The sequence below is a fragment of the Thamnophis elegans genome, chromosome 16 (assembly GCF_009769535.1).
Source record: "Thamnophis elegans isolate rThaEle1 chromosome 16, rThaEle1.pri, whole genome shotgun sequence".
NCBI lineage: Eukaryota > Metazoa > Chordata > Lepidosauria > Squamata > Colubridae > Thamnophis > Thamnophis elegans.
Window position 1 is genome coordinate 39,366,847 of NC_045556.1, and position 22,022 is coordinate 39,388,868.

Here is a 22,022-nt window from a genome sequence, read left to right on the forward strand (position 1 = left end):
TAAGTGAACAGTTGTAAGTCAACCGTGGTTTCTCTGCGGATTGTAACTGCAGGCCTCCCAAGGTGACTTTCAAGGAAGCGTGGCTGATGAGGGCGGGCGTTAAATTGCCTCTTTTTTCCCCCTTTCTTTTGCTTCTGCTTCCCTGCCTCCCCCCCCCACTTTTTCTTTTTTTTTTCTTTTTTGGTGCCTTATCTCTCTGGGTGATTTTTGTCACGACAGGGATCCTGCCACTAGACTCCTACAGATGAATAATTTGTCTTTGGCCGGCTGCATTTTCTGGCGACTGATAATCGTTTCGACTGCCTTGAATGAATCATATATATAACAGAGCAGCGGCTCCCTCTGGTTGCTAAGAGGGGCCTGTATTTATATATAGCCGGGAACCTATCTATAGCTGCTGGAAGGGAGGGAGGGAGGGAGGGAGGGAGGAGGAGAGGCAGAAAAAAGGTGGGAGAGAAGGAGGAAAGAAAGAAGGAAGGATGGAAGGAAGGAAAGGGAAGAGCCAGAAAGGTGGGATGGAAGAGGAAGGGAGAGAAGGAGAGAGGGAGGGAAGGAAGGAAAGAGGCAGAAAGAAGATGGAAGGGAGGGAAGTTAAAAGTCAAGGACTGTCTTGGACTACAACCTAGAAGGGTTTCTAGGGTGGAGATGATGGAAGAAGGACGTTAAAATTCAGGGGGTATAGTATAATGTCGCTTTATCGGTATTTGAAAGAGCCCGCAGGGTGTTTTTGGGGAAAAAAAAAAAAAAAACTATATCAAAAGCTACCCATCCCGCATCTTGTTATCTTTTGTAAAAGCTGACATGAGCCACAGGGGGAAAGAAGGCAGATTGTGGCTTTTTAAATCAAAGAGAGGTATTTCCTAAGAAAGGGGGGTGGGGGGGGGACATAATGTGTTTTGCAGGGAATAACATATCACATAAAAGGGGAAGGGTATGATTGACAGTGATTCTAGCTGGCATGGTTAGATTAAATTTTTGTAGACTTTTTTTTATCCAGCTTTTATTATTGTTTATGAGAGCGGTTAAGGCCTCAGACTAAGAAACCGGGAGGCTGTGAGTCCTGGTCCTGCTTCGGGTACGCAACCAGCTGGGTGACCTTGAACCAGCCACTTTCCCGCAGCCCCAGGAAGGAGACAATGGCGAACCAATTCTGAAAAACCTGCCAAGAGAGAGGGGCTTGCCTAGGCTGAGAATTGGACACAATTGAACGGGGGGAAATATATATATATATATATATATATATATATATATATATATATATATATATATATATATATATATATATATATATATATATATATATATATATATATATATATATTTATGAATCACTCGAGGTGGTGAAACTTTCTCAACACTCTTGTCCTCCTGATGTCTGACTCCAAAGGCAGCTGATAACTGTCAGACAGCTCTGGCCCCCCATCTGCCTCCGACGCAGAGCCCTCATCACCAGAACCTTCCCCAGACTCCAGGACTGGCCCAGGTTCCTCCCCAACCTCCTCACTCTCTGACTCTGCTGCCAGCTCTGCTGACCGGCCACGACACAACCCGCTTGGGCACAAAGCCCCAGTTCTGGTGGGACCTAATGAAGTCCCGCCGTGTGGAGCCCCTTTGGAAATGGGAAGGGTGCTCCTATTCAGACCACAAGTTTATAGACCAGGAAGTCCTCGACTTACAACCGTTCCTCCAGTGACCATTCGACTGTGGCAGTGTCCCCGTGGCCACGTGGTCAAGATTCACATGCTCGGCAACTGCCTCCTATTTATGACGGTCGCAGTGTTCCTGGGATCACGTGATCCCCTTTTGCGACCTTCTGGCCAGCCCGGGGGGGAGCCAGATCCACTTAACAACTGTGTGACTAACAACCGCAGCGATTCATTTATCCGTGGTGAGGCAGGTCATAAAGTAGGACAAAAAAACCCCTCCCTCAACTATCTCGGTTAGCGACAGAAATGTCTGGCTGAGTGGGGGCCGTAGGTCGAGGACTGCCTGCAATCACCGCCCCGGTCGTGTAGAAGAGGAGCCACCAAAGACGGCCGGGCTCACCTCTCCCTCTGCTTCCCTGCAGCTTTACGTCTCCTCGGAGAGCCGCTTCAACACGTTAGCTGAGCTGGTCCACCATCACTCGACGGTGGCCGACGGGCTGATCATCACGCTCCACTACCCGGCCCCCAAGAGGAACAAGCCCACCATTTACGGCGTCTCCCCCAACTACGACAAGTGGGAGATCGAGCGGACCGACATCACCATGAAGCACAAACTCGGGGGAGGACAATACGGGGAGGTGTACGAAGGCGTCTGGAAGAAGTACAACCTCACCGTGGCCGTCAAGACCCTCAAGGTAGGCGTTGACAAGTCTCCATTTCAAACCTCCCATCCGGTTTCTCCCCCCCCCCCCCCCCCCCCCCCCGGCCTTAGAACCAGGTTTTTAGGAGCCTTAATTTTGGGAAGAGATAGATAAATAAATAAATAAATAAATAAATAGTAAGTAAGTAAGTAAGTAAGTAAGTAAGTAAGTAAGTAAGTAAATAAATATAAGTAAGTAAATACATAAATACGTGCATGTGCGCGTGCGCGCGTGCACACACACACACACACACACACACACGTGGTGGCTCAGATGCTGAGCTTGTGGATCAGAGAGGTCGGCAGTTTGAATCCCTCGTGCCACGTAATGGAGTGAGCTCCCGTGACTCGTCCCGGCTTCTGCCCACCTAGCAGTTCGAAAGCACGTAAAAAATGCAAGTAGAAAAATAGGAACCACCTTTGGTGGGAAGGGAACAGCGTTCCATGCGCCCGGTGTTGAGTCATGCAGCCACATGACCACAGAGATGTCTTCGGACAGCGCTGGCTCTTCGGCTTTGAAATGAGATGAGCACCATCGCCCCCTAGAGTTGGGAACGACTGGCACACAGATGTACCAGGGGAACCTTTTTAAAACCTTTTTAAAATTCACTAAAGTTCCTTTTTGTGGTTGTTTTTAAAAGATGGGGAAATACTGCCATCTAGTGTTAATAATCGGGAGTTTTCGCTAATGGGAGAAGAAAGGCCAACTCAACACTGGAGATTGTTGTTCCTAAGGGACACACAAAGGGTCACACAATCACTTTTTGTGACCTTCTGTCAAGCCCAGTCAGTGGGGAAGCCAGATTCACTTAACAACTGTGTTACTAACTTAACAATGGGAGGGATTCACTTAAGCAAGAAAGATCGTAGAATCAGGCAACGCTCCCTTAGAATGGAGAAGAAAATAGGAAAGGAAAGGAAAGGATAGATTGGAATGGAGTGGAATAGAATAGAATAGAATAGAATTATTTATTGGCCAAGTGGGATTGGACACATAAGGAATTTCTCTTTGGTGCAGATGCTCTCAATGTACATAAAAATAAAATAGAATGCATTCATCCAGAATCATAAGATACAACACTTAATGATAGTCATAGGGTACAAATAAGGAATCAAATCATACTAGGAAACAACATCAGTCGTAAGGATACAAGCAACAAGTCATAAGTGGGAGGAGGAGATGGGGGATAGGAACGACCAGAAGACTAATAGTAATGCAGACTTGGTAAATAGATTGACAAGAGTTGAGGGGAGTATTTGTTTAGCAGAGGGATGGCATTCGGGAAAAACTCTCCTTGTGTCTAGTTGTCTTGGTGTGCAGAGCCCTATAGCGTCGCTGTGAGGGTAGGAGTTGAAACAATTGATGTCCAGGATGCGAGGGGTCTGTAGATATTTTCCCAGCCCTCTTTCTGACTCGTGCAGGTCCCCCATGGAAGGCAGGTTGGTAGCCAATGTTTCTTCTGCAGTTCTGATTCTCCTCTGAAGTCCGTGTCTGCCTTGTTGGATTGCAGAGCCCAACCAGACAGTTATGGAGGTGCAGATGACAGACTCAATCCTTCCTCTGTGGAACTGGATCAGCAGCTCCTTGGGCAGTTGTCTCGCCTAGCAACATAAATTTTGGGCTCATTTGTTGTCGTAAGCCAAGGACCGCCTGTATGATGGTTGGTTTAATGGCATGAAACACAGCCAATCTCTTTATTACTCCTAACTGCCTCCAAATTCTGACCTGATGAAGAGAGGCAAACCTTGCATTCATCACAGCTTCTTAATCTCCCTTCCCTGAAGCCTCTAGGAAACCATCGATTTTCCCCACCAAAAAGGGAACGGCTGGGGAGAGAGCAGACATGACTTAAGAAACCCCTTTATTTCAGTATCTGCCTTTCCTGCACAAAATATCCAAAGACCCAAGTGATTATTCTGGACGATGCCCAATCGCAGGGATGAAAACAGGGATCCTGCTGACTTCCCAAGTTTGCCGAATTGTCACCCCAAGTCCTTGGAGCAGAAGATAAAAAAAACCCGAGGAGTTAAATAATGTTACAGCGGTTTCTTGTTTTTCGAGGGATTGAGGATGACAGTCCTGCTTTCCCTCCGGCTCCCAGTTATCTAACACTTAGATTACTCATCTTTTCACATTTTCCCTCTCAGTTGTCACTTTTGAATGACGGATTGATTATAATCAAGTCATTTTAGACTCCTGGAGAATTTCTCCTAGAGAATCTTATTATCCCGAGCTTGTTCTTTGAAGGCTCAATTGCAGCCACAAAGCCCTTGCAACTGAGTCCTTCCACCTTTTTGCTGGTTGTCTTCTCCTGTTTCCTTCCATCTTTCCCAGCATCAGAACCTACCTGGGACCTAGAATAACAGATTTGGAAGGGACCTTGGAGGTCTTCCAGACCAGGAGTCCCCAACCTTTCAGACCTCAGGGACCACTAAATTCATAATTTTAAATCCCGTGGACCACCAATATGATCTGCCTAATGACTGTCTGGGTGGGTGTGGCTAGGTGGTCATGTGACTGGGTGGGCCAATTCAATGTCACGTTGAGGGGCGCCTCGCCAGCCTCTACTCGCCCCTCCCCTCCCAGCCCCTCCTCACCTGCCTGCCCGGGCTCCTTAGGGCCCCATCAGGAAGCAGCTGCTGGAGCTAAGCAGCCACCGGGAGAAAGAGTTGGCAAAACAGCTCGGTTCAAATTGGATCTGGCCGAGACGGAGGCTCAGCAGAAGCACCTCACTGAGGACTAGGAGCATAGGCTTTCCAAGCAGAGGGAAGACCTGTGGGAGTGCAAGGCCAGGTGCCTGGAGGCTCAACGGGCTGAGATGGTCAGCCAGTTCCAGGCCATGATGCCGTCCCACTGGAACGAGGCCCTCCGGCTCTTCGCCCCCAGCAGCTCTTCCCTCCAGCCTTTGCCCAAAGACCCCCACCAGGAGGCCGAAGCAGACCCCAAGTCGGAATTTCTGCCCCCCTCCAGACCCCTACAAAAAGACCCCTAAGGGGGAGACCCTCTGCAGCAACACAGCCGTCCATTGCACCTATCTGTCCCAGAGGCCGTAGTTGGAGGACCCCAGATTTAGTCGAATATAAAAAAGGCAGATAATTTTTCTACGGACCACCAAAATTTTCTCCCGGACCCCCAGTTGGTGATTGCTGGTCTAAAGTGTCTGGCTGGGGAATTCTGGGAGTTGAAGGTCCTCCAGGCTTCGAGTGGGCCAAGGTGGGAGAGCCCTGGTCTAAAGTGTCCTGGACCGTCTCCTTATGGCCTGCCTCTCCCAGCTGCAAGGAATCGCGGGGAAGGAAGCCGCCTCTTCGGCACTTCTGACTGGACTTCAGGTGGTGATTAATTGTTTTTCAGCCCCAGACTATTTATGATCCTGCTTTCGGAGTCGCCGGGAGCCACCGAGAGGCTGCTTTGACAAAGTAGTTTCCACAGAGAGATAAATGAGGCCCAGCGCTGCTGCCCCCATTCAATACTTCTCCCCACGTTTAGCTTGGGCGATGCCCTTAAATAAGACTTCAATTAGCGCGAGATGTTTGCACAGACACACACACACACACACCCCAACACCAGCACCAATACAGAAGAAGGAGGGGGGATATGTTGGAAGACACCTCCTCCTCCTCCTCTCTTTCCTTTCCTTTCCCATTTTCCTTCCTTTATTCTTCCTCCTTTTTCCTTTTCTCATTTCCACTCTTTCTTTTATTTTTTTCTCTTTCACATTGCCCATCCTTCCTTCTTATAGGTTTAGGTTTAGGTTTAGGTTTATTAACATTTATAGGCCGCCCTTTTCCCTGAGGGGACTCAGGGCGGCTTACATAGGATCAGGGGAGGGAAATACAAACAGTGACGTAGACAAACATAGAGTAAAATAATGAGCAACATTCATTCATCATTCGGGAGGGGCAATTATCTCTGTCCCCAGGCCTGACGGGCTAGCCAGGTCTTAAGGGCTATGCGGAAGGCCTGGACGGTGGTGAGAGTACGAATCTCCACGGGGAGCTCGTTCCAAAGGGTCGGGGCTACTACTGAGAAGGCCCTCCTCCTTGTAGTTGCCAGCCGGCACTGGCTGGCCGATGGAATACGGAGGAGGCCCAATCTGTGTGATCTAATTGGTCGCAGGGAGGTGATTGGCAGGAGGCGGTCTCTCAAGTATCCAGATCCACTACCATGCAGGGCTTTATGGGTGACTAGTAGCACCTTGAAGCGCACCCGGAGATCGACAGGTAGCCAGCGCAGCTCGCGGAGGATAGGTGTTATGTGGGTGAACCGAGGTGCACCCACGATCACTCGCGCGGCCGCGTTCTGGACTAGCTGAAGTCGCCGGATGCTCTTCAAGGGCAGCCCCATGTAGAGCACATTGCAGTATTCCAGCCTAGAGGTCACAAGGGCCCGAGTGACTGTTGTGAGGGCCTCCCGATTCAGGTAGGGTCGCAACTGGCGCACCAGGCGAACCTGGGCAAATGCCCCCCTGGTCACAGCCAACAGGTGGTGATCAAAGGTCAGCTGTGGGTCCAGGAGGACTCCCAAGTTGCGAACCCTCTCTGAGGGGTGTAGAATTTGACCCCCCAGCCTGAGTGATGGAATACTGGTCGAATTGTTGGGAGGGAAGCACAACAGCCACTCGGTCTTTTCCGGGTTGAGTACAAGCTTGTTAGCCCTCATCCAGTCCATAACGGCCTCAAGGCCTCGGTTCATCACGTCCCCCGCTTCATTGAGTTGGCACGGGGCGGACAGATACAACTGGGTATCGTCCGCATATTGATGGTATCTGATCCCGTGCCTGCGAATGATCTCTCCCAGCGGTTTCATGTAGATGTTGAATAGTAGGGGGGACAGGACCGAACCCTGAGGCACCCCATATGTTAGGGGCCTAGGGTTCGATCTCTGCCCCCCCACTAACACCGACTGCGACCTGTCCGAGAGGTAGGAGGAGAACCACCGCAACACGGTGCCTCCCACTCCCACCTCCCGCAGTCGTCGCAGAAGGATACCATGGTCGATGGTATCGAAAGCCGCTGAGAGGTCAAGGAGAACCAGGATGGAGGGATGTCCTCCATCTCTGGCTCTCCAGAGATCATCGGTCAATGCGACCAAAGCGGTTTCTGTGCTGTAACCGGGTCTGAAGCCTGACTGGAAGGGGTCAAGATAGTTTGCTTCCTCCAAGGACCGCTGGAGCTGGAAGGCCACCACTTTCTCAACAACCTTCCCAAGGAAGGGAAGGTTGGAGACTGGACGGTAGTTATTAAGAACAGCTGGATCCAAAGATGGCTTCTTCAGGAGGGGTCTCACCACCGCCGCTTTTAGCGCGGCGGGGAAGTTCCCCTCCCGAAGAGAGGCGGTAACAACCGCCTGGATCCAGCCTCGTGTCACCTCACTGCTGTTAGCAACCAGCCATGAGGGACACGGGTCCAGTACGCAGGTGGAGGCACTTACAGCCCTCATGGCCTTGTCCACATCCCCGGGGGCAACGTCCTGAAACTCAACCCAGAGGTGGTCTACTTCATCCTCTTGTGCCTCGGCTGGAACTGCAGAAATGGAGTCCAAATGGAGTCCCTTCTTCCTTCCTTCTTCCTTCTCTTTCTCTTCTTTTCTCCTCCTCTAATTTCCCTTCCTTACTTTTCTACTTTTGTCTCCTCCCCTCCCAAGCAAATTCTGAGTCCCATTTCATTGTGGAAATGTGGCCGTCACCAGGAATGTCCCTCATGGAGAGTTAGACATGTTCATTGCGGGAGGAGGAGGAGGAGAAGAATTAACAAAGATTCCACAGTGGTTCCAGGATCAAATTATGAATTGCTGAGTCACTTGACCCAAAGGAGGGTGGGTGGGTACTGCAGTTAAATTTTGCATGCAACGTTCTCAGACTCGTTGGTAAACTAATAAGGCTGCTGTTTAGCCCGGAATAAATAGCCTATGACTCTGATTGTCCTATATTTTTGAATCAATAGCCTTTTAAAGGCTCCTTGAGCTGCCTTCCCTCAATATTCCTCTTTTCCCATTGTACGGTTTATCAATGCAGTTCCTTGTCTCCTGGAGTAGATGGAAACGTGCAGAAAAAGTGCAAGACAGTGCAGAAATGCTTGGGGTCTGTGTGGTAATGGTGGATTTTATTGTCACAGATTATTCGCCCTCCCTCCCCCCAATTAATTTTCAATTTCACAGATTTTATTTCATAGATCTGTGTTTATTTTGTCAGGAAGTTTCATTTTACTAGGGTGGCTCAGTGGCTAAGACGCTGAGCTTGTCGATCAGAAAGGTCGGCAGTTCAGCGGTTCGAATCCCATGCGCTACATAAGAGTGTGAGCTCCCGTGACTTGTCCCAGCTTCTGCCAACCTAGCAGTTCGAAAGCACGTAAAAAAATGCAAGTAGAAAAATAGGGACCCCCTTTGATGGGAAGGGAACAGCGTTCCGTGAGCCTTCGGCATTGAGTCATGCCGGCCACATGGCCACGGAGACGTCCTCGGACAGCGCTGGCTCTTCGGCTTTGAAACGGAGATGAGCACCACCGCCCCCTAGAGTCGGGAAGGACTAGCACGTAGGTGTGAGGGGAACCTTTACCATTTTCCTGGACCGTTTTGTATTTTAACCCTACTTCAGATTGGGTGTGGGGTAGCGACCTCACGCAGATGAATCTCGCGCCTCTCCCAAAACACGGAATCCTGCATCCAGTTTTGGTCACCACAATATAAAAAAGATGTTGAGACTCTGGAAGGAGTGCAGAGAAGAGCAGCCAAGAGGATGGGGGGGCTGGAGGCTGAGCTGTATGAAGAGCATTTGCAGGAATTGGGAGTGTCCAGTCCAGGGAAAAGAAGGACCAGGGGTGACGTAATAGCAGCATTGTGATATTTGAGGGGCTGCCACAAAGAAGAAGAAGGGGGGGGGGGGCATCCCGCTCTTCAGAGTACCTGAAGGCAGGGCAAGATCTTCAAGGACGGAAGAGCTTCAAAGAGAGAAGCAGCCTAGAACTGAGGAGGAATGTCCTGACGGTGAGAACAATCCATCGGTAGAACAGAAGGTTGCTCCATCACTGGAGGTCTTTTAAGAAGAGCCTGGGCAGCCATTGGTGTAAAATGGAATTGGGTTTCTGAGCTGAGCAGGAGGCTGGACTAGAAGACCTCCAAGGTCCCTTCCAACTCTCTCCTTCTTCTGTCTCTAACCTCCAGCCGTGCTACTGGAGGAGCTGAGGTGGGTTGGAGCTCAGCCCGTCTTTGAGAAGGCTATACATGCACCTGAGGGTACAGGGCGAGAAGCAATGGGTGGAAACTAACCAAGGGGAGAAGCAGCCTAGAACTAAGGAGGAATGTCCTGACAGTGGGAACAATTCACCAGTGGGAAAACTTTCCTCCAGAGGCTCCAACACTGGGCGTTTTTAAGAAGATGCTGGATAAACATTTGTCTGAAGTGGTGTAGGGTTTCCTGCCTAGGCAGGGGGTTGGACTAGAAGACCTCCAAGGTCCCTTCCAATTCTATTCTATTCTATCCTGCTTCTCTTGTGAGTAAAGATCTCTTGGATAGTGAGCAGAAAAGCAGCGACTTTCCCGTCCTGCTACTTCCTTCTCCTGCAACGCCACGAGAGAAGGGCTGTGGAAGTAGAAGTGCCATTCTCAATTATCACACTATCTGAGGGTGAATTTAACCACTGTCATGGATGTACCTGGCCTCCCGTGCATACATAAAGACCGAGGGCTCCGCTTGGTCTCCGCTTCAGAAGCTGGGGGGCTTCTAGCAGATTCACAAGCATCCATCTGTTATTCTTTGTACTGAACATCTGTCAGCCGTATGTATACATCTATACTGCATGTATACACCAACATGCTTGGCCGCCACAGGGGATCCCACATTCTGAGAGGCGAGCAAACAATTGGGGTGGCTTTTACTACTGCTAGCTCAGAAACCAAGCCAAGCTCTCTAGGAGCACGGATGATGTTACCTAGTTTGATAATGAAAGGTTTACAAGAAAACCACAAAGCTCAGAGGGCACCAAGGACCCCACAGTCCTCCTCCTCCCCCTCCTCCTCCTCCTCCTCCTCCTTGCTAATGAAAGATTTGCAAGAAAATCATCAACCTCAGAGTCCATCAAGAATTGTAGTCACAAGTCAAGGACTCCCTACATACAACGATAATGGCTTAAAGTTCATGCAGAGAAGAGAAGAGAATAGGAAGGGAACTTGGAGGTCTTCTAGTCCAGCCCCCTGCTCAAGCAGGCAAAGCTATACCATCTCAGACAAGTGACTGTCCAGTCTCTTCTTGAAAACCTTGGATGTAGCGCCCACGATTTCTGGTGGCAAGCGGTTCCACTTGTTAATTGTTCGCACTGTTAGGAATTTCCTCCTCAATCCCAGGTTGCTTCTCTCCTTGATGAGTTTCCATCTGTTGTTTCTTGTCCTGCCTTCAGGTGCTTTGGGAAATAAGTTGACCCCTTCTTCTTTGGGGCAGCCCCTCAAATACTGGGAGGCTGCTGTCGTGTCTCCTTTTCTGGCCAAACCCAAAACCTGCCGCCATTCTTCCTATGTTTTAGCCTCCAGGCCTCTGATCCTCTCAGTTGCTCTTCTCTGCCCTGGTTCCAAAGGCTCAAACTTTTTCTTTTGGTGCTGTGGTGACTACAGTTCTCCAACAATACTGGAATGGCACCTTTCAAAACAACAACTGGGTAACAACCTTAAAATTAAATAGAAAATAAATCATCAGGAGACCCGTGGAGCATCTGCGCTCCGAGAAGGAAGGAAGCCCACTCTTCCCCAACAGAGCTCAGTTTTCAGTCCTGCCCAAGTAAATAAGCAGAAAAGGAGAAAGGGGGGGGGGGGCAGGGGAAATTGGTGGTATCTGTAAGTTTCTTTAGAAATTGCATGGAATTCACTGGGGTTCCTTGCTTGGCTCCGTCTCTGCGTTTCCTGCGTGTGGCCTTTGAGCCGACCTAAGAAAAAAGAAACTTGATAATGAAATGTTGGGGAGGGGGGGGGGAGAAAAGAAGAAGAAGGGGAAAAAATGGGTTTCCACTGATGTGGATTGAGTGGATATTGGGGAAGGGCTTATTTAGGTATTTATTTCCACTCCACCACATGTTCTTTCATGTTTCCCATGCCATCCTTGAGGGGAAAAGAAAGAAAATCAAAGGAAAAAGCTTCCATCTTATGATCGGCCTTTTTCCCCTCATCCTTGATGGTCCCAGGGTCACAAATTAGGATCGGAGACCAGCGAAGGGGAGAAGTGAACTGGGTAGAGCAATTTCAAAAAGGGAGAAATTTCAAGTTTGCTTTGGTTGCTGTAAAGAAGATAAGAGCTCATTTCATTATTCCCTTCCCTATTTATCCCTTCCCTTCTTTCTTCATCCCTTCCCTTGTTCCAAAGGTTCTTTTTCAAGAAGCCAACTGGACTTTCTGGAAACAAAAATCGAGTGGCCTCTTGAAAAAGCCCCTTTGGGACAACCATGACCTGGATGACTGAGAATCTCCATAGCCATTTCCCTTCCTTCCCCTTCCCTCTCTTTTCTCTTCCTTTCCCCTTCTTCCTCCTTCGCTCACTCCCCCTTCCCCTCCATCCATCCAAGAAAGGAAGGAAGGAAGAGAGGGAGGGAAGGAAAGGAGAAGAAGGGAAGGGAGGAAGGAGAGAGGGGAGGGAGGTACGGAAGGAAGGAAGTTAGTTCTGATGATTGTGCTGGAAATTGCTTTCTTCCACCCAGCAACCAGCTCTGGGGTCTGAGCCCTTCTCTCCCCCCCCCTTCTTCTTGTCACAGGAAGACACGATGGAGGTGGAAGAATTCTTGAAAGAGGCCTCCGTCATGAAAGAAGTCAAGCACCCAAATTTGGTGCAATTACTGGGTAAGTGGCAGGAAGGGCCATGGAGAGACGGAAGCCCCTTGCCTGGCATGCTGGGGTGTGAAAGAGATACGGAGCTGCTCACCACACCTGGAGATGCCTCCTTTCTCTCTCAGGGCCTGGCAATTAACTCCTGAAAAGGGGAGGGGGGAAAGGGACCCCAGAAGAGGGTCTTTAATTAATTCTCCTGAGGAGGCTTTCGTCCACGGAAGGCCAAAGCTTCGGCGTCTACCCGGGGAGCCTCCTTCTGGGGCCTCCTTGGGAAGTTTTGAGCTTCTGCCTTGGCTTACTCTCCGCCTTGCTCGGCAGGGGTCTGCACGAGGGAGCCCCCCTTCTACATCATCACGGAGTTCATGACCTACGGGAATCTGCTGGATTTCTTGAGGGATTGCAACCGGCAAGAGGTGAACGCGGTGGTCCTCCTCTACATGGCCACCCAGATTTCCTCCGCCATGGAGTATCTGGAGAGGAAGAATTTCATCCACAGGTAGGTAGGACAGAGAATGCCAGCTCCCTTCCCAGGCTGACCCACCAACCAACTTCCTTCCTTCCTTCCTTCCTTCCTTCTCATATCATATTATCTCCTTCCTTCCTTCCAACAGCATATTATCTTTTTCCTTCCTTCCTACCTTCCAATAGCATATTATCTCCTTCCTTCCTTCCTTCATCCCTCCCTTCTCATACCATATTGTCTCCTTCCTTCCTCCCTCCCTCCCTTTTCATAGCATATTCCTTCCTTCCTTCCTTCCTTCCTTCCTTCCTTCCTTCCTTCCCATAGCATACTATCTGATCCCTCCTTTCCTTCCTTCATCTCCTCTCCCTCTCCCTGGGAGGATGGGAGCAGATCTCCCCTCCAACAGCAGATTGTGCTAGGGGCCACGGCAGAAAAGGCCCTTCTCCTCAGCCCTGGCAGCCAAAATTCAGTAGGCCCCTTCCTCTGGACCAAGCGTGAACTGCTAAACCCATTTGTGTGTGTGTGTGTGTGTGTGTGTGTGTGTGTATAGACATAAATGGAAATACCCCAATTAAGGGGTGCCCTCTCCTTTTTGACCCAAAACGAGCCCAATATTTGCGTGTACACACACCTTGCAGCCTCCTGGCATATCTCCAGAGCCCCTCCTATAGCAATAGCAATAGCAGTTAGACTTATCTACCGCTTCATAGGGCTTTCAGCCCTCTCTAAGCGGTTTACAGAGTCAGCATATCGCCCCCAACAACAATCTGGGTTCTCATTTCACCCACCTCGGAAGGATGGAAGGCTGAGTCAACCCTGAGCCGGTGAGATTTGAACCGCTGAACTGCAGATAACAGTCAGCTGAAGTGGCCTGCAGTACTGCACCCTAACCACTGCGCCACCTCGGCTCTTACGCCCCCTTGCTCTCCTTCCGGAGGCAACCGGCTGAGCTGCTCGGCCGAGAGGCTTTGCAAAGGCCGGCCCTGCGTCTCGTAAGGGGTTCGTAGCCCTGAAAAATCTCCCCTGACTCATTTGTCCCCCCCCCCCTTTGCCTCTTGCCCAGCGGAGCCCTTTGTGCTTCTGTAATGAAGGCTGGTGATGAAACCATCTTCCTCATTCTTGGCGGCTCTTTTGTGCGGCCAAAGGGCAGAAGGACGGCCTGCAGGAACGGCCCCCAAATTGCCCGTAATGGCAGCTTCTCCTTATGAAGTTCTTCCTTTCCTCTCTCTCTCCCTCCCCCTCTCTTATTCTTCCCTGGGTGCCTCTACTTCCTCCAAAGCCCCTTTGTCCATCCTTCACTCACCTTGTCATCCGCTCGGCTTTCACGGTTCCTTATTGTGCGCGCTTTATCTCTCTCTCTCTCTTTGTCTCAATTAACCATCTCTGCCAGCAGCCCGTCTGGAGGATTTTGACCTTTCAGTGAGCTGCAATTACAGCCCAGGCTCTGCATTCTTTGTCTGGGGAAATGCTCCCTGATCGGCCTAATAGCAGAGCCTGGCGGGAGGCTCCGTCCACTCTCCCATCAGTGGGGAAGGAGCGGCGGTAAAAGGCTGCTTCTTATGTCGTTTCCCCTCCTGTGAGATAAATGTGGGACTGGGTTCCACAGGAGGTGGACTTTGAGCCAGGACATTTGTGAGTCTGATGTTCTGAGGAACCCCGCAGCTCTGGAGCCCACGGAATGCAGAGAGCTGAACGGGACCTTGGAGGTCTTCTAGTCCAACCCTTTACACCACTCAAAACAACAAATGACAGGGTTGGAAGGGACCTTTGGAGGTTCTAGTCTAAACCCTTGCTCAAGCAGGAGAAGGGACCTCACGCCACTCAGAAGACCAGAGACCATGGAACGGACCTTGGGGGTCTTCTAGTCCGAGGCCTTCCTCAAGCAGGAGACCCTGCCCCATTTCAGACAAATGGTGGTCCAATATCTCCTTCGAAGATCTCCATTGATGGAGCACCCACCACTTCTGGTGGCAAGCCATTCCACTGATCTGTTCTTCTATCAGGGAATTCCTCCTTAGTTCTAGGTTGCTTCTCTCCTTGATTCGTTTCCACCCGTTGCTTCTGCTCCTGCGAAGGGGGACAAAGAAGAGGGAGTCAGGCTCTTCTCCAAGGCCCCCAAGGGCAGGACGAGAAGCAATGGGCGGAAGCAGCCTAGAACTGAGGAGAATTCCCTGACAGTGAGGACAATTAACCAGTGGAACGTCTTTCCTCCAGAAATAGTAAATGCTCCAACAGTGGAAGTTTTTAAGAAGATGTTGGATATCCATTTGTCTGAAGTGGAGTAGGGTTTCCTGCCTAGGCAGGGGGTTGGACTAGAGGACCTCTAAGGTCCCTTCCAACTCTCTTATTCTATATATTTTCGGAGGCAGCCTTCTGAATCCATGCTGTCCTTTGACAACCTGGACCAGGAAGATCTGGAGATTCTAGGAGGTTTTTGGAGGGGAGAGTGGCATTTTCTGTGTACTTTGTCTGTCTTGGGAGCTGTGGTGCTTTTCAAGCCTTTGTGGAGGACCTCAAGCGACAGAGAGCAGCCTCTTTCCCCTGGACGGTGCTCCTTCTGAAGGACCAGAAGCTGCGCTTGAACAAGGCAGGACGGATTGAAGTGCCCTCTGGGACCTATCACTCACGCTGAATGGCAGAACGGCAACAAGCTTAAGGCAAAGAGGACGTCTCTGATGGGGCTTGTTCCAGTGTGAGAAAAAGCAGAAGCCCTGAATGGGTGTCCCGGTGACGCTCTCCCTCCCTCTCTCTCTCATGTCTTAGGGGTTTTTAGCCATTTGTCAGGAATCTATCCGTATCTGTCTGTCTTTCAACTAATGTCCTCCTCCTCTTCTCCTGCTTCTCCTCCTCCTCCTCCTCATCTTCTTTGTCTTCCTCTTTCGCCTTGTCTTCCTCTCCTCCGCCTCCTTTTCCACCTTCTCTTCCTCCTCCTATCAACCATATCTATTTTTCTTCCTGTTCAGCGTAGCACCTCTTTAAACCGCAAATCGTATCTCCCTGGGTTCTCTTCCTCTCCCTATCTCTTTCTGCGCTTGAATCTGCCTCCTCTCGGCACCTTCTTCACCTTACTTCGGCTTTCCCCTTGAAGCTTATTTTAAGCCGTTTCCCTCACCGTCTTCTTAACAGCCGTCTCCTCCCCCCCCCCCCCCTGCAGGGACCTGGCTGCCCGAAACTGCCTGGTGGGGGAGAACCACCTGGTGAAGGTAGCCGATTTTGGCTTAAGCAGATTGATGACGGGGGATACTTACACCGCTCATGCTGGGGCCAAGTTCCCCATCAAGTGGACTGCGCCGGAGAGCCTCGCCTACAACAAATTCTCCATCAAATCGGACGTCTGGGGTAAGAGTACAGAGCGGGAGAGTCGGAAGGGGCCTTGAAGGTCTTCTAGTCCTTCCTTAAGCAGGAGATCCTATATCCGGGTTGGCAACCTCTGGAGCCGCATGTGGCTCTTTCGTCCCTCTGCTGCGGCTCCCTGTCGCCGGTCGGCATCACAGTTGGTAGGGCTTTTGGTTAGGACAGGTAGAGGGGAAAGGATGCCGGGCTAGGAGGAGACTCTATGGTGGGGGAACCGGACTCCCGGCCAGCTCCAGAATCGAACGGTGGGCTTCCGGTTAGGACTTTTGGGTCTCCTTTAAGGTTGCCGACCTCTGTCCTCTACCGCCTTGGTCAAATGGTTGTCCGACCTCTTCGTGAAAAGCTCCAGTGATGGAGCACCAGGACTTCTGGCGATGAAGGCCCTCCTGAAGTTGCCGGGTGAAGGATGCGCAGACATTTTTAGGCTCAAGTTTTTTTTCAGGCGTTTCCTAAACTTGTTCAGTTAAGATTGTTGCTCCTGGTGGTATTTAGCGGTTTCTTCCTTTTGACCCCTTGAGAAATACAATTCCGAGACAAATTTGGGGAGGAGGAAGAGGAGAAAATCTCCCCAAAGCAGGGATTGGGGGGGGGGGTGGTCAGAGTGGTTGAGGCTGAAGGTAGGAAATCCAGCCAAGGGACTGGATCGGTTATTAAACCAGCAAATGGGTGGATGGGAGAATGAATCTCTGTAACAAAAGATATTCTCTTCAATATTTGTAGCTCAGGGTTGAACTGTGGGGTCCCTGGTGCTCTCTGAACTTGGTGGCTTTCTTGCAGACGTTTCATGACCCAACTAGGTAGCATCATCAGGGCTAGAAGGGAGTGGGGTTATGGTGGAGGAAGAGGAGGAGAAGGGAGGGGAAGAAGAAAAGGAGGGAGAGAACTGAGGAGTCCTTGGCACTCTCTGAACTTGGTGGCTTTCTTGCAGACGCTTTATGACCCAACTAGGTAGCATCATCAGGGCTAGAAGGGAATGGGGTTATGGTGGAGGAAGAGGAGGAGGAGGAGGAGGAGGAGGAGGAGGAGGAGGAGGAGGAAGGGGAGAAGGGAGGGGAAGAAGAAAAGGAGGGAGAGAACTGTGGGATCCCTGGTGCTCTCTGAACTTGGTGGCTTTCTTGCCGACATTTCATGACCCAACTAGGTAGCATCATCAGGGCTAGAAGAGGGGTTGGACTAGAAGACCTCCAAGGTCCCTTCCAACTCTGTTATTCTACTCTTATTCTAATTTTATATAAAGCAACTTTCTTCTAGCAGGAATAGGTGCTTTTTCATCTCAGGTGTCCTTCTCCTTTCCGACTCAGCACCGTATTTCTTCCCCATCCTTCGCTGCCCGAGGAGACTCCTAATAAAGAAAGATCTCAAAAATAGCCTCCTAGAAACGGCCGGTCATTTTTCACCTCATAATGCAAGTTGAAGATTTCTGTTTTCAAGCCCAGCAGCTGCTTTCTCTTCGGTTACTGTCGCTGGGCCAAAGCAGAGAGAGATACGGGGCAGGTTTTGATATCTCTTTATCAAATATGCCTCCGTGCCTTCGGGGATCCGAGGGGTCCTTTCCCCCCCCTCCCCCAACCGCTCTGTTTTAGCGAAATCCTCTTCAGAAGCCTCCTTCCCCGGCTTCTGCAGAAAATACTCTGTGTAGAAAAATGTTGGCTTGAGTCAACCTTTTTATTAATTTATTTTAAAAAAAATATTTTAATTCAGACATCCATTAAACAGTATGTCGCCTGGAAAACTGTCATTATCCTCCTCATTCCCCCCCCCCCAAAAAAAAAATCCCCACTCCTTTCCAGCTCTGATGATGCTACCTAGTTGGGTCACGGAACGTCTGCAAGAAAAGCGCTGCTTGGGAATGTGGTCTGCCCGCAGACTGAGATGGTGGTGGGCCAAATCGCCACCTCTGCTGATTCTCCCTTTCCTCCCGTGCAGCTTTTGGGGTCTTGCTCTGGGAAATCGCCACCTACGGCATGTCCCCCTACCCTGGGATCGACCTCTCGCAGGTCTATGAACTTTTGGAGAAGGACTATCGCATGGAGCGTCCCGAGGGCTGCCCGGAAAAAGTCTACGAGCTCATGCGAGAGTGTGAGTTTGCGCACAGCCACGGCCTGGCGTACATTTCCTTTCGAGTTGGGGAAGCCACAAGGCAAATCTGGGCATGGCGGTTGGGGGGGGGGGGCAATTAAGATTTGTTTTCCTGAGCCTCCACTTAAGGGAAGAGGCAGGGGGATGCCGATATTCAGTGCAAAGTTGCATTTTATTTTATTCACTGAGTTTATCCCTACGGAACAGAGGAGGGTGGGTTTCCTCTTCGCCTCCTGCCTTTTCAGAGCTCCAGGCTAGCGGAGCAGGGAAACCCCCAGATTCGCTCTTCTCCTGGATTGAAAAGATCTAGTTCTGGAGCTGATCCCTTTGGGCTTTTCACCCCTTGCTCCCTCGGTCCCCCTTTTAGGCTGGCAGTGGAGCGCATCGGAGAGGCCGTCCTTTGCCGAAATCCACCAAGCATTTGAGACGATGTTTCAAGAATCCAGCATTTCAGACGGTGGGTGCCTCCTGATAATTCATTTTTTCTTTCTTTCTTTCTTTCTTTCTTTCTTTCTTTCTTTCTTTCTTTCTTTCTTTCTTTCTTTCTCTCTCTCTCTCTCTCTCTCTCTCTCTCTCTCGCTCTCTCTCTCCCTCCCTCCCTCCCTCTCTCCATTCCTTCCTCCCTTCCTCCCTTATAAGTAAATTTCTACCTTCCTTCCTTCATTCCAGGTTCCTTCCACCTACCCACCCATCCTTTTCCTAGTCTAGTCTGTTCTGTTCTATGAGGTTCTAAAAGCATTAAGAAAAAAAAAATTGTGAAATAGTTGATGCTATTCTTATGGTCCGTGACCAAAACCGAAGTTAGTTTTAAGAGAGTTTGAATTTCATATACGATTTCCTGGTCTTTAATCTGATTTCCCCTTTTGCCTCTTCCTTTCCAGAGGTGGAAAAGGAACTGGGGAAGAAAACGGTGAAATGTACGGTCAACCCATTTTTGCAAGCACCAGAGCTGCCCACGAAAACCAGGTCGTCTCGAAAAATGGCGGAATGGAAGGAGGTCGAGAGCTTAGAGGGGGGGCCTGCCAAAATCCCGGCAGAAACGGGTAAGTTTAATTCTTCTTTACCATAAACTGGGTACTGCCGTAAGGGAGGGCAACCCGTGAACGGCCATGATGGCTGGGGAATTCTGGGAGTTGAAGTCCACACACGTTAAATGAGACATACTGGTTTAAGAGTGTTGTCTTAGGTGCAAGCGATCAGACCCACAGCTGTGGGGTTCAAGTCAGGGGTGAAATGCTACCGGTTCGGACCCGTTAGCCTGAAGCGGTAGTACAAAATGCTCCCGGTTCGGGTGAACCAGTAGCTCCGATGATCAGCGGTGCGACAATCAGTTGTGCCGCCTGAAATCACACAAAAACTACTACCGGTTTTGCCAAACCGAGCCGAACCTCGTTTTCTCAAAATATTAGTTTTGTCACAATCTGACGTAGATAATTTCCCATGGAACTTAGAGGGGGTCGGTTCTGGATCTTTTGTGACTGTGCCCCACTTGATACCTCCCCCCCTGTCTGTTTCGCATCTTGTGCCAAAATCTGTTTTTATTTTGCAGACTCTACAGAGCCCGAGCCGGCTGTGTCCCCTGTACTGCCGCGGAAGGAACGGACTGCAGCCGACGGGAGTTTAAACGAAGACGACCGTTTGATCCCCAAAGACAAAAAGACCAATCTTTTTAGCGCTCTGATCAAGAAGAAAAAGAAAACGGCGCCCACCCCTCCGAAGCGGAGTAGTTCCTTCCGGGAAGCGGAGGTGCACCTGGAGCATAGAGGAGGAGGAGGAGGAGGAGGGGAGGACGAGACCAAAGAGAGCAACAACGGCGGTTTGCTCACACACCCTGCTGATCTAGAGGACCGTTCCCGGTTCCCCAACCCCAGCAATGAGGCTGCCAGCGTTGCCAATGGGACTGGGAGCTCCAGTCTTTTGACGCCAAATGTTTGGAAGAAATCGTGGTCCTCGGCCAATAATCGCCAGGGTCCCAACGAAGAGGATGGCAGCTCGATCTCCAGCAAGCGCTTCTTGCGTTCCTGCTCTGCCTCTTCCGTTCCCCACGGGTCCAGGGACGCCGAGTGGAAGTCGGTCACCCTCCCTCGGAACCCGCAGTCCGTGGGGCACCAGTTTGACTCCTCCACCTTTGGGGGCCACAAGAGCGAAAAGCCCGCCCTGCCTCGGAAGCGAGCCAGTGAGGTGAAAGCTGACCTGGCCAGCAGGGGAATGGTCACCTCGGGTCCTCGGCTGCTGAAGAAGAACGAGGAGACACTGGAAGAGAGTTCCAAAGAGGCCGAGTGTACCCCGGGCTCCAGCCCGCCCAGCCTTACCCCTAAGCTCACCCGGAGGCAGCCTTTGCTTCCTTCTGCTTCTGGGGGTCCTTTGGTGGAGCAGACCACGGTAGGCAAGGCTCCCCTGGGCATCTTTGCTGGCAAAGCCCTGGCCGAGGAGTCCCGTCTACGAAAGATGAAGCCAGAGAAGGAAAAAGGGAAGCTGTCGAAGCTCAAACTTGCCCCACCTCCTCCGGTCTTGAACTTGGGTAAAAATGGCAAGGGGGGTCCTGGGCCAAGCCACGAAGGGCCAGAAGGGTCCCTGGCCAAGAGCAAGCTGACAGTCGTGGCTGCGGAGCCCATCAGCGCTGAGACCCCCAAGTCCGGGTTGTCCACCGAGGGAAACAAAAAGCCACTGATGTCCTCCGTACCAAAGTCTCCCTCCGCCAAACTGCTCTTCGGTTCCCCTTCTCCGTCGCCCCCCACCATCTCGTCTGCTCTGGCTGCAGACCAACCTCTCTCCACGGCCTTCATCCCCCTCATTTCCACCCGCGTGTCCCTCAGGAAGACCCGCCAACCTCCTGAGAAGATAGCGAGCGGCACCGTCACAAAGGGGACGGTCCTGGAGAGCTCCGATGCCCTGCGGACCGCCATCAACAAGAACTCAGAGCAGATGGTCAGCCACAGCGCCGTCCTGGAAGCGGGCAAGAACCTGTACACCTTCTGCGCCAGCTACGTGGACTCGATCCAGCAGATGCGGAATAAGTTTGCGTTCCGAGAGGCCATCAACAAACTGGAGAACAGCCTCCGGGAGCTTCAGATTTGCCCTGCCACGGTTGGCGGAGGTCCGACCGCCACCCCGGATTTTAGCAAATTGCTCGGCTCGGTCAAAGAAATCAGCGATATCGTCCAGAGGTAGCAGAAGTGGGGAGATCATCAGTGGCCCACATTGTTGATTTCTGGGACAAAACAATGGGACCTCACACCTCAGAGAGACAACACACAAATTTAGCCACGTGGACTGTATCTTAGTTGTCCTCTGGGGTTGTCCAAGACCGTCAACTTTGAGCCTTCCGTTGCTTGAATGGCTCTCACCCTCAGGATATGCTCATCCATTGCTCCTCACAACCACCTTGTCAAACAAGAACCCCCTCCCCATACACCTGCCCACCCTCCCCATATCCATCTTTCTCACCTGCAATTTCCCTCGGGTTTCCTTCTTAATTCGGGGGCCTCCAAATCCTGTGAAGCTTAATTGGTCTTAGTGTCACATCCTTTGGGACGCTCTAACAAATGCTTTGCTTGCTCTCGGTGTGAGCTTTGCGTTGAAAGGGGGGGCTGCGGGACACCCCTTGTCTCGGCCAAATGGACGGCAGGTTGCTTCCCTTGGCCCTCTTGGCACCTGGTCCGGTGCAGAAGAGCAGGCTCACGTGTGAAGGTTCAATTAAGCTACTCTATTGCCAAAAGCCCACGCACAGGAATCATCTCGGCTAGGCGCCTGCTAGGCGTTCGATAAAGGTCAACGGAACCCAAGGGATGTTGGACTTAGTGCATGGGGATTCTAGGCTTCTGCCTCTTTTCACGCCACCCCCCCCCTTGGTTCTGCCACTCCTTCTCCACACAGGGCTGCGTTCACACAGCCCATTTTCTCTCTCTAAGAGCCGAGGTGGCGCAGTGGTTAGGGTGCAGCACTGCAGGCCACTTCAGCTGACTGCAGTTCTGCAGT

General features: G+C 51.0%; 1 protein-coding gene across 4 annotated transcripts in view; it reads left to right on the forward strand.

Annotated features, from left to right (window-relative positions):
- The window catches only part of ABL1 (ABL proto-oncogene 1, non-receptor tyrosine kinase), a 69,929-nt gene extending 47,907 nt beyond the window's left edge, over positions 1-22,022 (forward strand). For all 4 annotated transcript variants that reach the window (XM_032232885.1, XM_032232886.1, XM_032232887.1 and 1 more), the window contains exons 4-11: positions 2,069-2,341; positions 12,076-12,160; positions 12,467-12,644; positions 15,766-15,950; positions 17,892-18,044; positions 18,412-18,501; positions 18,926-19,087; positions 19,594-22,022. In XM_032232885.1, the coding sequence (XP_032088776.1) occupies positions 2,069-2,341; positions 12,076-12,160; positions 12,467-12,644; positions 15,766-15,950; positions 17,892-18,044; positions 18,412-18,501; positions 18,926-19,087; positions 19,594-21,215 (2,748 nt within the window). In that variant the 3' untranslated portion in view covers positions 21,216-22,022. The remainder of the gene's footprint in view (positions 1-2,068; positions 2,342-12,075; positions 12,161-12,466; positions 12,645-15,765; positions 15,951-17,891; positions 18,045-18,411; positions 18,502-18,925; positions 19,088-19,593) is intronic.